The 16706-nt window shown below is 44.8% G+C and overlaps 1 protein-coding gene across 1 annotated transcript; it reads left to right on the top strand.

Moving 5' to 3' along the window:
• Window positions 1–2948: 2948 nt before the first annotated feature.
• LOC142860913 (uncharacterized) lies at window positions 2949–14531 on the top strand. The gene is made up of 3 exons (XM_075992825.1): window positions 2949–3316; window positions 5974–7206; window positions 11556–14531. The coding sequence occupies exons 2-3, from the start codon at window positions 5995–5997 to the stop codon at window positions 12855–12857; spliced, it is 2514 nt and encodes an 837-aa protein (XP_075848940.1). The 5' UTR covers window positions 2949–3316; window positions 5974–5994; the 3' UTR covers window positions 12858–14531.
• Window positions 14532–16706: the final 2175 nt, after the last annotated feature.

The raw sequence follows: 16706 nt of genomic DNA on the forward strand, positions 1-16706 counted from the left end.
GATGCTACCGTCTGGAGGCTCTGTCTCTGATTGTCTGGAGACTCAGCCATCCCTTCTCCCTCCCATACACACATCCGGTCACAGTCTTACTGATGTCCCGCCTGTGCCCTGACCATAAACTCCTCCTTGGTTTCACTGTGGGAGTCACAGCACAATTCTAGGAGTTGGAGAACCGGGGCAGAGCAGCTGACTTCAGCACCCGGAAGCCCTGACTCCTATTTCTCTGCCATGTATTGTGAGCTGGGAGAGAGGAGAGCAGCCACCTTTGTCCTTGGGTAACAGGATACCCGGAAGTTTATTCCTTTAGAACCTTGATCTTACAGTGAGACCAGCAAGGAAAGAGGGAGTCAAGGTCACATGTGGGAACAGAGTCTGCAAAAAGCCAAATCTGCTCACTTCAGAGCTAAGACACCTCCACTGTCTCTGAGAGGAGCTCAGGGTCCTTTCTTTAGTTACAGAGGAAATTGTAGAAGATAAAGACCATCCTTCTGGGGTAACAACAAGTACAATGCTGTGTGCCTGATGCATCTATGCTTGTGGATGAGTTTGCGTGTGTGTGTGTGTGTGTGTGTGTGTGTGTGTGTGTGTGTGTGTGTTTGCAGGGGTGAATCTGAATGTATGTGTGCTTGTGTGTAACTGATGACCCAATACTTGTAGCTACATTCTAACTGCATTACACTAGCCCACTCGACCATGTGGCTTTGCTTTTTTCTCCTATTCCCTCTGCCTTGCTGAAAACCACCAAATTACATTCCTAAAGCTGATCACCAAGGTCCTCTCACCTATTTGGCCACTTCCTCCTCCTGAGGCGGACTACCAAGGTCCAGTTATCAAAGTATTGAAGCCCAGAAATCAACAACCCTCTTTGGCTCACCTAATTCACATGCCCAATCAAAATACAACACAGCTTCCTAGCCCATTCTAACACTGATCTCCCCTTTTTCTTTTCTTAAAAATTACACCTTTAAGGTCATTTGCTGCTGGTTTTCTTCCTGAGTCAGAAAGCAGTCATTTTAGTCCTCCCCCATTTCATAAAGGATCTCTCTGTGAAAATAAGTGCATGGGTGTGGTTTGAGCCTATTATGGGGTCCAGGAGGGAGCTTCCACTTTGCAGGGGAGGTTCTCCTCATTGGTGCTGAGAGTGGATGGGCCAGGAATCTTCCAGCCCTTTTCCATACATTCAAATCCTCTGTCTCCCAATTCCCTCATCCAATAGTGACTGATTGGTAAGTTCCCCACTTGGCTGTCCTAAAATAATCACCAAGTAATTGGGTGAAAGTCACTCAGTGTCTAGTGTCCCCACTCAGTCCTGTAGGATTGGCGAGACTGCACCTCACCATGGACTTCACTGTTTACAGTGAAGTCCCATGGACTGACTGCTAGCTAGGCACACTCAGTCCAGTCTGGTTAGGTAGGGATTTCCCCCCTTTCATTCTTGGTGGTCACACTGCCTGAATCTGGTACCTTTCCTCCTCCAAAAAGACCTGACAGCGGGTTGTGGATTCATCCTATCATCTCCCAGGCCCCAGAAAAGCCCTGAACAGCTTGGCTCCAAGCCCCAATCCAGTAAAAGAAACACACACTGAAAATGGGACTCAAGTGAGGGGAAGAGACACTTTGTCCCCAAACCTATAGCCGGAGAAAATTTCTCAGACCTTGAAATCAGGACCAGAAGAACACACTAAGCCCCTATATTCAGAGCATATGAAAGATATTTTCCCTGGTCCCAAAATTAGAGTAAAAAAGGTAAAAAGAACCGGAAAAAGAAATACAGTTTGATCCCAGAATCAAAGCTATCTCTGCCCCCGACACAAAACCGCCCAATCCCTGAACACGGAAAACAGACCAATCGCTGAGCACCTAGAGGCAGTTGGGAATTCCCTCAGGCCTGGAAATCACTTTCCGTCAGAGAGAACAGCCAATGCCAACTCTGGAAGTCTGGAATTCCCTTCACTCCACTCAGGGGCAGCCAATCACAAGCACAGAGACTTGGAATTCCCAAAGCCTCTTCCCCAATATAGACACCCTCTTTTCACAAACCCCTGTGCTGTTCCTGTTGCTGCTGGAAGAACAGAGGTATCCAAGTAAACTCACAATAAAGACACTTTGCTTTTGCTTTGGAAATGGGATCATGATGACTTTTTAGGACTTTGGGTGTAACAAAATTAACTCATACCCTGAGAGTGAGAAAGGCTTGGTTTTTATAAGTGATGTCCAGCAGGCGGCACAGCCATCCAAGCGAGCAAGCGTCTCCAAAAACAGCAGACCTTACATTACCCTGTTTAATCTTGTGACCCATTGCCTTGTAGGAATAGCTGGAGCAGTAAAATATTTTACAGCAATTAGCAATTTTTTAAGAATAGCCCAACTGTATCAGGAAATGGTCCATCTCAGGCCAGCTGACAGGGCACATTCAAAGTAGGAACAACTTCCTCGTGGCTTCTACAAGCTGAATCACAATGCTCTTTTTACAACCACAGTACATGTATCCTCTAAACATGGTGTTCGCCATCACAGGGGAAATCTCCACGAATGGCTAGGGAGATCATTCATTTCTCCCGAGAGCTCACTTGGCAGGCAGCCTTGTCTGATTGGTGAAGTCTGAGCCAGTGAGAGTGTCTGTCTCAAAGTAAGGAGAATGGTCCTGAGTGAAAAGAGCACCTGCACATACGTGTCCACCTACATCACCCACTGGTGAGAGTCAGACAATCAACAGGACAGCAGCGCAGGGTGCGGGGTTACAGCAAGAGTCTGCAAACGCTGAAACCCGGGATCCATGGGTATGAAGGTCAATAGTTGCCATCAGCTGACAGAGGGTCCTGAGGTAGTGGAGTAAAATGGTCAGTGCTGGGGAGCACAGGAGGACACTGGAGTCTGCTACCAAGGTCCCAAGCACCCAGGAAACCCTGGATTTGGGCTAGGGTCACTTCAGCAGAGCTCGGCCTCCCTGTCTGAAGGAGGATGTGAAACCCATTCCCCTGATTTATGCAAACCAACGCCCTAGTTCAAAGAACAGAAACCAAACCCTCCTCTGACTGAAGCCCCTCCCTTTAGGGACCAAGCAGGCAGGATTGGAATCTAGGAAGTGCAGAGCAGAGACTGTGAGGGGCAGGATCTGGAAGGAAATCTGGGCAGATCAGCCTTTGCTTCCCAGCTGTTCTGCTCTCCGAAAACACCAGAAACCCAGCACTGAGCATTCGGTCTGGCTGCTGGACATCCCAGCTAAGAAGACGCCATAGAGAGCTACCCCAGCGACCTTGTTCCCAGGGAAGAGGGGACATACAGGAGGGTCACTCACTTCATCACTGGGGAGCAGGTATGTGAAGGGATCTAAGTGCAGCTTGACCAGAAATCCTCCTTACTTATGACGTGGCAGGGGAATTCCTGGTACCAGGGCAGAGGAGCTTGTATTCCGGTTTATTTCACTCAGGGATTTTTCACGGTTGGGCCCTTCTGCATCTTCTGTACCACAGAGGACCCCAACCCACCAGCGAGGCAGCAACAATCTCTTCTGTCTCCTGCACATTCCTGGGTCTGTTGCTCTTCTGATGAGAGCTTCAGTGTGGAGAAGGGGTAAGGGGGGCAGGCTGTGTGAGCAGACTCTCCAGAGTCATTGCTGTAAGCTGTTTGGGGTAGGTTTTGTTCTTGGGGCTGTTTGTTGTTTTCATTGTTTTGGTTTCTGTTTGAAACTGGATCCCTCTGTGTGCCTTTGGCTGGTCTAGGACATGAAATCAGGTGGGGCTCAAACTCAGGAATCTATCTACCTCTTCCTGCTAGTGCTGAGATTAAAGGCGTGTCCCACCACACCCTGTTTTACTATAACTATTTTATTTACCCCACAGTGATAAAACGCCATAATTAGAACACCCACTGGTATTTCCTGGTGAACAATGAATCTATGAAAAAGCATGAACTTGACCTTGACCACCTGTAGAGTAGAAAGGTCTTTGGGTTGGGTTTAGAAGAGGAAGGCTATAAGTCGTCTTTTCTCTGGCTCAGATCAGCTATTTTCTCTGTGTTGAGGAAACTGAGGCAGGGCAGAAACTCCTTCAGTGATTACTGAGGTTTGGCCTTTTCCAACCCTTCAGAGAGTATGCCACGCTCAGTACTGACTACCCTGAAGATCATGCAGGCATATATATTTTACTGCAATAAAATAGCACATTAATTATTCTCTCAAACTTTCCATATAGTAGTCAAATATTATCAGGGAATTTTCTCTTTTTATTCAGATGTCAGAATTTTTTGTCATTTAGCATATTTTTTGAGAGCCTCATGCATGAACACTGCATCTACCTCACTCCAGGTTCCCTCTCTCCTCACTCCAAATTTTCCCATCTCTCAATTACTAATCTATTCTTTAATTATTATCATAATATGTATGTACATACGCAATGGTGGCTACTTTGCCCACTTTCATGAATTCTCATTGTTTCATACATATATTTATCAGAATATATCAAGGCTAGGATAGTTGGGTTTTTTTGTCTCTCAGTCCTTTAATGGAAGTTCAGATTAGTTACATAAAACAAGAAGTACATAGAGCCTAGCATAGGAAATCTATTCATGAACAGCCTTTATTTTGTATTAACTCATTTGTTTATTTGGTAAGGTACAAGCACATTTGTTAAAGTTGACCAAAGGGAATATGATGTAATTTTTAAAATTCAGTGAACACCAACAGAGTAGACCAGGCTGCACACCTGAGTAGTAAATTCTTTCCTATACCATAGTGCTATGACACTATGGGTCCTGTGTCAAATGGATTTCCTGCTGTGGGTGTCAGTCGGAAGCTGCAAAGATGCTGCTCCCAGATTCTGGATCTCCTCCACTTTGTTTGCTGCATCTTTCCAGGTGTCCCTAAGTGGCACCGTCTCTCACTATTTTTTTTAAAATATGTATATTTATTTATTATATATACAATATTCTGTCTGTGTGTATGCCTGCAGGCCAGAGGGCACCAGACCTCATTACAGATGGTTGTGAGCCACTATGTGGTTGCTGGTAATTGAACTCAGGACCTTTGGAAGGGCAGGCAATGCTCTTAACCGCTGAGCCATCTCCCCAGCCCCTCCCCCCGTCTCTCACCTCACTATTGAATCGCTCAAATGAACCCTTGACTGCCTTCCACGCTTTCTCCTCACTTCTGAATTTGAACTCCTCGTTCCAGCCACAGGTCGACTGGCAGTTCTCCAGATGCACCACAGTGCGCCATCTTTATCTCCACGCACAAGCTCTCTTCACTCCCGCCCTTTCCATTCGCCCAGCCGGCTCCACACAGCATTCGACACCTTGCTTAGATGTCGCTTTCTTTCGAAAATCTTCCATGGCCATGGGGTTCTATTCTGTGCTTCTCAGCAATCCCACAGACACCTGGTTCAGATGGTAGCGTGTGTGAGGCAGGCCAAGAGGCAAATTCTGAGCATCAGAGCCTCTGTCTGGATGTTTGAAGTCAGGGACAGGTCATTCCTGAGAAACGGCAGCCATTTAGAAGTGAAGCTGGGAGGCAACTGCTAGGGGCTCACAAAGGTGCTTGTGTTACCCTGGTTCTGTTACACAACTTCAGACCAAGAACAGTGATGGCCTCAGCATTTTCCCCCGCCTTGGCATTGCTTTCTCTGTCTGGGATCTTTTGTGATTTCAAACAGAACTTTAAGAGCTTTTCTGTTTTGGTGAATGACGGCATACCATGTGATCCACAGCATGACCTCCTTAGTGCTGCTGGTATAGGTCTGAATTTGATCTTGACGAACTAAAAGTTCTTCAAAGAGGAAAATGGTCAAGGGTAAAGGAGTCTCAGTCAAGCCAAAATATACAAACAGGCTAGAAGTAAATGCAGTTGAGTCCTGAGCATTTGATTAAAAGGGGGAAAGACCGCATTTGTAATATGTGTGGTTTAAGGGACTCTGCTTTCCCCTTGGCTTGCTCTTTCTGAACTAATTCTTTGACCTTCCTGGTTCTTTCCTCCCTTAGCACCACCAACTGTTACCAGCCATGGGTCAGTCCTCCTCTTCTACACCCCCTCAGAAGGAGGAGCCAGATTTGACCTCCAGCCTCGACACAAACCTTCACAATTTCAAGATGGAAACCAAGATCCTGTCTCAGGAATTAACCAACTTGATTGGATCATACCTAAAGGATGGGAACCTGCGGGAAACAGTTTCTGCAATCAGCGATGCTCTGAGTGACATCGAGAAAATCCCACTAAACATTGCAGTGATGGGGGAGATTGGGGCTGGAAAATCCAGTCTCATCAATGCTCTACAGGGAGTGAGGTCTGATGAAGAGGGTGCGGCTGCTTCCACCGGAGTGATATGTACCACCACTGAGAGAACACCATACCCATACTCCAAGGCTCCCAGTGTGACACTATGGGACCTGCCGGGCATCGGATCCACTGCCTTCCAACCACAAGATTACCTGAAGAAAATCAAGTTTGAGGAGTATGACTTCTTCATTATTGTCTCTTCTGGACGCTTTAAACACAATGACGCAGAACTAGCCAAAGCCATCGTGCAAGTGAATAGGCGTTTCTATTTTGTTCAAACCCACACAGACAATGATCTAATGGCTCAAAAACAGTGTAGTCCTCAGAGATTCAATAGAGAGAACACCTTAAAGCAGATTCGAAATTCCATCTCAAGTATACTTAAGGAAGTGACCCAGCAGGAACCTCCAGTCTTCTTAGTCTCTAACTTTGATGTGTCTGACTTTGACTTCCCAGAGCTGGAGGCCACCCTTCTGAGGGAGCTCCCAGACCACAAACGTCACATCTTCATGCTCACTTTGTCAGTTGTTACACAGTCTGCCATAGACCAGAAGAGCGACACACTGAAACAGAAGGTCTGGAGGGATTCCGTAATGCCAAGAGCATGGGTCACTATACCATTTAAGGGCTTGACCAAAAATGACATAGAGAAGTTAAAAGAGACTTTGAACTTCTGCAGATCTTCCTTTGGCCTGGATGAAGCATCCCTGGAAAACATTGCTGAGGATTCGCACGTGGCCCTGGAGGAACTCAAGGAGAACATTAACTCTCCGCATTTGTTCTCAGAAGAGCAGGGTAAATCCTTAACAGATAAACTTTTGGAGTACATTAGCCGTCCTTACTTTTCAAAGACTTTCCATTTGCAAAATTTCTTCATTGACACTGTGGCAAATGATGTTAAAATTCTCCTTAGCAAAGAAGAGCTTTTCACAGAGAGGGTAAGTTCATTTCAACTCCAAAGCCTCTCTATATTAGGAGGCATCAATGCGTCAAAACTGTTTTCCACAGTTGTTCCAGGAAGAACCTTTCTATTGCGTTTTGTTGAAATGTTTCACGGTGTTTCCGAGTCCATTTTCTGCACCTGTTGAAATCTTATGATCTGTTGGAGAAGGCTGCTTGTTCATTCCTGGCTGCTTAGACCCAAAATAGCCACACAGAAATATATTCTTTGCAATGCTGTTTGACCAATAGCTTAAGTGTATTGCTAGCTAGCTCTCATATCGTTGGTTCCCATTTCTATTAATCTGTGTATCACCACATGTCTGAGGCTTACCAGCAAGGTTCCAGCATGTCTGACTCCAGTGGTGGCTACATGTCTTCCTACTGACTCCGCCTACTCTTTCTATATATCTCATTCAACCTGGCTTTACTCTATTAAGCCATTGGGCAAAAGCAGTTTCTTTATTAACCAATAAAAGCAACACATAGACAGAAAGACTTCCCACACCAATGGTCTCTCAGATTCAGACTTATAGGATGCACTCTTAAGGTTTTTCCCTACAAATTGTCTCATTACTGTGGTGTTTATTTGCTTTGTTTTTATGAAATATTTCCATTAGATGGAATCCTTCTCGTCAGTTTGCTTTTGTTTCATATGCTATGGGTCCCTATGTCCTGATGTTCCGATGAAGTTTATCATATACATTTCCCTTTAGGAATTTCAAATTTCCCTTCTTATATCAAGCTCATTGGCCAGTTGAGTTGGTTTTTGCATAGGGTGAAAGCTAAGGGTCATGTTTTAGTCTTGCCTGATGTGCAGTTGCCCAGTTCTGCTTGTCGAACACTGTGCCCTTTGGGCAGTATTAGTTTTGGAAGCCTCGCTGAGATGTTGATTGACTGTAGGTGTCCCCAGGTGGCTGTACATGTATGCCGACATTTCTGGGTCCTCTCTTCTGCTCAGGTGGTTGGACTATAGACCCATTTCCATGCCACTATCATACTGTTTTCTGCGGTTCTGTTTTATTCCTTGAAAGCTGGTATTTTGGTGCCTCCTTGCCCTGTTTTTTTTTTTTTTGACCAATGCTGTTGGGCCATTAGCATTTGCTTGTTCTTCCATGTACATTTTATCATTCCACAGTCGAGTTCTATTTTATGTAGTAGGAGCTGCGGGCCGCTTCCTGCCTCCCAGTTCCCAGCCACCGGCTAGCTTTACCCGAAATAATTACACAGAAACTGTATTCTTTTAAATACTGCCTGGTCTGTTATCTATAGCCTCTTATTGGCTAATTCTCACATCTTGCTTTTTTTTTTCTCTCACATCTTGCTTTAACCCATATTTAGTAATCTGTGTAGCACCACGAGGTGGCTTACCAGGAACGATCTTAACCTGCATCTGTCTCAGGTGGGAGAATCATGGTGACTAACTCACTTCCCTTCTTCCCAGCATTCTGTTCTGTCTGCTCCACCCACCTAAGGGCTGGCCTATGAAATGGGCCAAGGCAGTTTCTTTATTAACCAATGAAATCAACACAAACAGATTGACGGATGACAATACTACATCAATTTTAAATGACACTGATATTTTAGATGAGATTTAATTGGGACTGAAGAATACTATGCAAAGTATGGACAATTTGACAACATTTAGTGTTTATAAGCTATAAACATAGCAATCTTAGCATCTTTTGTAGCCTTGTTTGAGATTTCTTTCATCAGTGTTTTGTGAGCATTGTTCAATGCTTTCCATTTCCTTGGTTAATAATTGAATTTGATTGCTCCCTGCCTTTCCTTTCCTTTTTATCTTTCCTCTCCTCTCTTTTCCTTTCCTTTCCTTTCCTTTCTTTTCTCCTTTTCTCTTTGCCTTCCTATCTGCTATATGTGTATCTGTGTGTATTACTCTGAATGATTGTAGCATCTGTAATGCTGTGTCATTCCCCCCACTTCCCTTACTGTTATTGCTGACGTGGCTTCCAACAAGGTGATTGGCAGAATCACAAATAGAATTCTGTATACCTGAAGCTCCTATATTGAATTATATCATATGCCAGAATATTAGAGCAACTTGAAGCCAGTCTCTCATGACTGCCTGCTTTTACTTTCTGTACTAGTTGCAATTCTAGTGCCCTGTCTGTGTTTTCAACATCAAAAGAAAAGGATACAAGTGTAGATCTGCACCTTCTCCCAAAGCTCTGGTATCTTTAGGATCAGAATTGATAAATGTAGATCTACACTCAAAGCTATCATGGAGTCTGGTTTTATACAATTCATGAATTAAAAAGTTTTAATATCCTTGTAAGATCATAATAAACTGTAAGTATATGACAGTAACTGGATGTGACATATAGAATCCAAAATATGAAATCTGTGGACATTTAAGGGAAGCATGTGTCACTTCCCAATGGAACCTGTCTGAGCTTGCCCCACCTCTTCTGCTTTAAAAATTGATGCTTTTTTAGGGAAGGGGTTTGATGGGAATTCATTTCTTCAGGTTTCTTTTGTTGTTGTTATTTTGTTTTGTTTTCAACACAGGGTTTCTCTGTAGCTTTGGAGCCTGTCCTGGAACTAGCTCTTATAGACCAGGCTGACCTCAAACTCATAGAGATCTGCCTACCTCTGCCTCCCAAGTACTGGGATTAAAGGCGTGCACCACCACCACCACCCAGCTTCAGGTTTTTTAACTTTAAGAAAATGAGGACACATTTTTTTTAAATTTTTTTAGATTTATTTATTTATTATGTATACAACATTCCTTCCATGTATGCCAGTAGGCCAGAAGAGGGCACCAGATCTCATTATAGATGGTTGTGAGCCACCAGGTGGTTGCTGGGAATTAAACTCGGGACCTCTGGAAGAGCAGTCAGTGCTCTTAACCTCTGAGCCATCTCTCCAGCCCGAGGAGGCATTTTTTAGTGTCTTCTTTGTGTTCTCTCTCTCTCTCTCTCTCTCTCTCTCTCTCTCTCTCTCTCTCTCTCTTTCTCTTTCTCTGTATCCAGTTTGGGATTTTTTATTTTTGTTGGTTGTTTGCCTAAGATTTAAAGACCAAACCACTAGAAAGCAGGGGCACACGGGGAATTTGCTTACCAATGAGGCTGCCCCTGCTTCCCCTGTTGAAAATAAGGGATAACATAGATTTTTAATAATAATTTTTTTAATTTATCCATTTTTAAGTTTTCAAACAAGCACATACTACATGTTAAGTATAGCCCCTATTAGTTCCTTTGTTCCTGAGATAGTTTCTCTTTCCCTTTCATATCATACATACGTATGTAACTATATAAAATCTAAGATTCATTGTTGAAGGAGCTGCAGGCTGCATTCCTGCCACCCAGCTCCTGGCTGCCTGGCTAGCTTATGCCCCGAAATAACAACACACAAATTGTATTCTTCACTGTTTGGCCCATTAGTTCTAGCCTCTTAATGGCTAATTCTCACATCTTGTCTTAACCCATATTTAGTAATCTGTGTAGCACCAGTCTTACCGGGAAAGATTCAGCATGTCTAACCTGGTGGCTTGCTTCATTGTGTCTGCCCGGGAGAGAGGAGCATGGCGTCTGAGCTCACTTCCTCTTCCTCCGAGCATTCTGTTCTGTTTACACGTATGTTCTAACCTATCAGGGCCAAGCAGTTTCTTTATTAATTAACGAATGACCTTCCTCCATCAATTCATGAATAACAAAATATATTTCTCCTTCTGCGGCTGGTTTAATGACTTAAAACAATTATCTCTAGATACATCTGATTTCCTACAAATGCCATAGTTTCCATCTTCTAGAACAAAGTCCATCACACCTGGGTAGTGATGTGTCCGGCCCTCTGTGGGACACGTAATGAATCTTGCCCACTCCCTACCTCATGTCCTTTCTCCCTTCATTCACACTCCTCCCAAGAGAAGCCGGGAGAGCTGTGCTAAGGGAGCAGAGAGCATGAGGCCTAAGAGCAATTCTTGTGAGCTCACAAGAGGCAGGGAGCCTTCCCAGGAGAGATGCTGCTGGAGGATTTGCTGTGCTGCTCATCTCTGCCCATAGTGACATTGCACGGGTGGTAACTTTAAAAGGAGTAAACAGAATCTGAAGATAATTATAGATAAGATATAAACACAGGGAAGGTAATTGCATGGAATAAGTTGACCTTGAATCAGACAGCAAGGAAAGAGGGAAGTCATCGGAGAAGTAGAGCCTGAGAAAGAGGACATTTGCCAGAAATCAAGGCAGCAGCCTACAAGGTACAAGGGAGTGTCTGCCTCTAAAGGGCACAGAGGATGAAGTCCTGCTTTACTGAAACAGCAAAGCCCTAGGCTCTGCTCTGCTGCACTCACAATTGCAATGTCTCTCTTGTCTCCTCTCTTCAGCATCTTTTCCTGGAAACATCGGCATGTAAGCCTTCCAGACCCTCCCCTTCAACGGCTCAGCTTTTGGAATCCAGCTTTGAAATTTTTTTTAAGAACTTCAAGAAGGAAAACAAAATTCTCTCTGAGGAAACTATCACCTTGATTGAATCCCACCTGGAGAATAAGAACCTCCCGGGAGCAGTTTCTGCAATCAGCAATGCTCTCAGAAACATCGACAGAGCCCCACTGAACATCGCAGTGATGGGAGAAACAGGGGCGGGCAAATCCAGCTTTATCAATGCCCTGAGAGGAGTGAGGGATGAAGAAGAAGGTGCAGCTGCCACTGGGGTGGTAGAGACAACCATGGAGAGAACTCCATACCCACACCCAAAGCTTCCCATGGTGACAATATGGGACCTGCCTGGGATTGGATCCACATCGTTCCCTCCCCAAAACTACCTAACAGAAATGAAGTTTGCTGAGTATGACTTCTTCATTATCATCTCGGCTACTCGCTTCAAAGACACTGATGTCCATCTGGCCAAAGCCATGGCCAAGATGAATACAAAGTTCTACTTTGTCCGAACCAAGATAGATCAAGATGTACATAATGAACAGGAAAGTAAACCTAAGACTTTCAATAGAGACAGTGTCTTAAAGAATATCCGAGACGACTGTTCAAGGCATCTCCAGGAGACACTCTCCAGTGAGCCCCCAGTCTTTTTGGTCTCTAACTTTTATGTGTCTGACTTTGACTTCCCAGAGCTGGAGACCACCCTACTGAGCGAGCTCCCAGCCCACAAGCGCCATGTCTTCATGCTGTCCTTGCACAGTGTTACTGAGACTGCCATTGACCGGAAGAGGGATTTCCTGAAACAGAAGATCCGGCTGGAGGCCTTGAAGGCCGGAGCTTGGGCCACCATTCCATTTGGGGGCTTGGTCAGAGATAAGATCCAGAAGGTAGAGGAGACCTTGGACCTCTACAGGTCCTACTTTGGGCTGGATGATGCCTCGCTGGAAAATATTGCCAAAGATTTTAACGTGTCTGTCAGTGAAATCAAGGCACACCTTAAGTCTCTCCATTTGCTAACAAGGACCAACAACATGTCCTTAGAAAACAAACTATGGAAATACATTGAATATATTTCCTCTGTTACTGGGGGGCTACTTGCCACAGGCCTTTACTTTAGAAAGACTTTCTATTTGAAAAATCTCTTCATTGATACAGTGGCAAGTGATGCCAAGACTCTTCTCAATAAGGAGTTTTTATCAGAGAAGCTGACTGACCCCCCAGAATACTGGGAAGCAGCGATGGAGCTATGAGGCACTTACCTTCGGGCTGGCTTTGGTCACTGACTTATGAACTACTTTGAAGCAGCAAATATTTTCTATGAAATACCAGAGGATTCACCTCTTTCAGAGTCTGTGGCAGCTGAAGAAGAGTCATCAACAACGTAAACACACATGGGAAAAGCTGTCTCCCAATAAAATATCATGATGAGAACACATGGGTATATAACAAGTGACTTATAATATCCTTCTGAAATTAAACTTGGATCTTTTGTCTCATGGAGATTCCCCAGGCATTGCCACAAGAATATCTTTTGGAGTTATGAAGGACAAGGGGCTGATTCCCAGAACACATGAGGCGGTATCTCCTGGACACAAGAGCCACATGGTAGATGGGACCGTGACCACTGTCCATGCTACCTCCAGGATGGACACAAGAGCCTCAGCAGCCTTCCTTAAGTGCAGAGGCAAATCCCATGACCCCTTTCTTCTATCCTTAGCTCTAAGTCCAGAACCACATGGCCGTAGCTGCCAAGTTCCGCTGCTTGCTGGGACTAGAACATGGCTCCCTTGTTCATTTACATCTTCACCAGCTACCTGGTCTTGATGGTTCCCATCACTGCCTCAGCTTGGCCATTTGGAAACTTACTCTGTAGCCAGGCTGGCCTCAGACTCAGAGACCGGCCAGCCTCTGCCTTCCCAGTGCTGGGATTAAAGGTGTGCGCCACCACACCAGACTCTAAACTTTTCTCTAGCTCCTTTTCACGAGTTGAAATTTTAGCTGGGTGGGATTTTACCCTGAGGTCACCACTCCCTTTAGTACATTTCTTAATCTGTTTATCTTCTTGGACACAGGATTTGCTCTATTTTACTTCCTAATGCTTTTTTCCTCCTTAAAATTTATATTTTATAATTTACCCTGCTCAGATTGCTCTTTTTCATTATAAATTTTCATTAGAGTTAACCTGACATAGTACATACTGGGCTATTTTGATATTTCTTCTGCCAATGGAATTAATCCAAAAGTCTTAACTTTAGCCTCAGGCAGACTCTTCAGACAAGGGCAGAAGACAGCTACTTTCTTCACTAAAATGTCACAAGAGCTATCTACTAAGGCAGCATACTAAAATTCTCCCATGTAACCTCTTGAGCAAACGCCCACATTCATCAAATCACATTCAACACCACTGTCTTCCATGCTAGTACCAGTATGGCCCATTAAGCAGTACTTAAAGCATTCAACTGCTTTTCTAACCCACAGTCCTAATGTCCATATTCCTTCAAACAAAAGCATGGTCAGGCCTGTAACAGCAATACCCCACTCCTGGTACCAACTTCTGTCTGAGTTAGGGTTTCTGACACTGTGAAGAGACACCAAGACCACAGAAACTCTTGTAAAGGAAACATTTAATTGGGGTGGAAACATTTAATTCGGATATTCAGTCCATTATTAATGTAATGTTCTGTCCCTTTAAGAGACAAGCCACGCCCACTCTCTCCCTGTCCGTTGAGGCTGATCTTCAGCTTCCAGCCTGAGTCCCTTCTCTTTTATGTCCCTCCCACAAAGAAGCAGCTTCTGCCTTGCTCCATTCTCACCACTTCTCCCCTTTCCCCCTCTCTGTCTCTCTCTGCTCTTCCCCCTTCTCCCCTTCCCCCTTCTCCCCTTCCCTTCCATAACCCAGTAAATAAATATCCAAACTCACTCTGCATGACGTGCCTATCCTTATGTCTTTCGCCTGCCATGTGGCTCCCTCCCCAGGATCAGCCTCCTTCTGAGACCTGTGGCATGATCTCATGTTGTGCCCATCCATCTGTCTCTCCTCATAGGACTCCCTGCCCCTGCGCCATCCCTGCCTGGAATTCATGGTCCACTGCAGCCACTTGGGGAACTGCGCCATCCCTGCCTGGGACTGTCTGCTCTCGCAACCCACTGCCTGCTGCCTGGCCCCACTAGAGGACCTGCAGTATGGTCTCATGGCCCACTGCCTGCTGCAGCCACTGGGGATCCGTAGCATTTTTACTTAACCCATTACAATTATCAAGGACCATGGCAGCAGTCAGACATGGTGCTAGAGAAGTAGCTGAGAGTCCTACATTGCAGGCAACAGGAAATGGTCTGACAGTCACACTGAGGGAATCTTGAGCAAAAGAGACCTCAAAGTCCACCCCCACAATGGCATACTTCCTCCAGCAAGGTTATACTTCCTCCAACAATGCCACACCTCCTAATAGTGCCACTCCCCATGACTTAAGGGGAGCAATTAAGGGGAGCAATTACTTCAAACTATCACAAACCCTATCTCAACAAAAATGAAACAAACAAACAAAATAAGTAACTGCCCATTGATCATCAACTGTTCTTTGAGTTTCTACCCACTTCGCCTGTAGTGTATGCAAACTTCCAGTCTGTTTATCCTATGTGTGGTCGTGATGTGTGTGATATGTGTGGAGTGGACGAGCATGAATCCTGCCTACAGTTTCTCGGACATCGGAATGCTGTACTCAGGGCTAAATCTTAGAACTGTACGAGAAAACCACTGATTGAACACATGAAAAAAAAGCAATAGGAAAAAAGTCCTCATGGACATTCCAGAACCGGACAACAGAGAAATACCTGAACTGCACCCTTAGCAGCATGGTTTTTGTAGTGATATTTCATTTGAATTTTAATAAATAAACCTTGCCTGAAGATCAGAGAGGAAAACACCCCCACTGATGAGCCTTACAGACCAGGCAATGGTGGCACACACGTTTAATCCCAGCAGCCACACGAGTTTGCCATAGAAACCAGGTGGTAGTGGTGCACACCTTTAGTCCAGTCCTAGAAAGGAATAAGAGATGAGAGGAGACAGGTTTCAGACACAGTCTCATTCTGAGATTCATGGAGGCGGGATCCCTATTTCGGACTGAGAGAGAGGTAAGAGCCAGTGACTGACTGCTCTGCTTTTCTGACCTTCAGGTTGAACCCCAATATCTGTCTCTGGGTTCTATTAATCATGCCTCATGTTTTCACCTGTGTGTCTACAGTGAATGAATGATTAGACAGAACAACCTTACTATCAAAACAGGGCATCAGAAGCTCCGGTTCCACACGTCTCACACAGCAGGGAGGTATGCCAAGGTCGTTCGCACATTCATCCTCATTCTAAGCAACAAGCATCTTTGATTTTTTTTTCCCTATCACTCCAGCAATGTACAGAAAACAAACTTGCAGAAGCCATGGAAAATCCAAGACTTGCTCCAGCATCTTAAGATGGGCATGGGGTATACGTATCAATGCATGGAAAGATTGGCGCTTGAGAGACTGCCCTGGAGTAGATTGAGCCCCCTCCATTGAGTTCTGGATTTCCTGTGAGGGAAAATCCATTTTCTTTAAGGATGGGGGTGGTTCCCCGTAGGAAAAATGTGCCCCCACCCTCATGGGTGTATGGGCAGCACATATTGGACTCTGGATTATAATGAAAAAGAAAAGAGGACATGAAGCTGGAAGGAAACTCAGGAAGTAGGAGTGGACCTGGGAGGAGTTAGGGAGAGAGCATGCACGAATATGATCAAATGCATTGCATGCATGAAATACTCAAAGATCTAATAAAAACTGTACTTTCTAAGAAATTACAGAAACAGAGTAAATGGGGAAAAACAGAATTGCTTTGTTTTAAGAAGGACAGACAAACATGTTTGTGGCCCATTAGTCCTTTCTTCCTGACTGGAGCTGGTTCTATTGCCCTGCCTCCTCGTGAAGAGAGAACTCATCTTCTTGGAGATTTCCTCCAAGAGGCTCAGGCCCAGGCTTCCCTTCCCCCAGCTCGGGGCATAGCTTTGAAAGCTATGAATGGAAGCAGTTTGGGTTCAGAAACATTTATTACAGAAACCCTCACCCTG

This window comes from Microtus pennsylvanicus, chromosome 11 (genome assembly GCF_037038515.1).
Source record: "Microtus pennsylvanicus isolate mMicPen1 chromosome 11, mMicPen1.hap1, whole genome shotgun sequence".
Lineage (NCBI taxonomy): Eukaryota > Metazoa > Chordata > Mammalia > Rodentia > Cricetidae > Microtus > Microtus pennsylvanicus.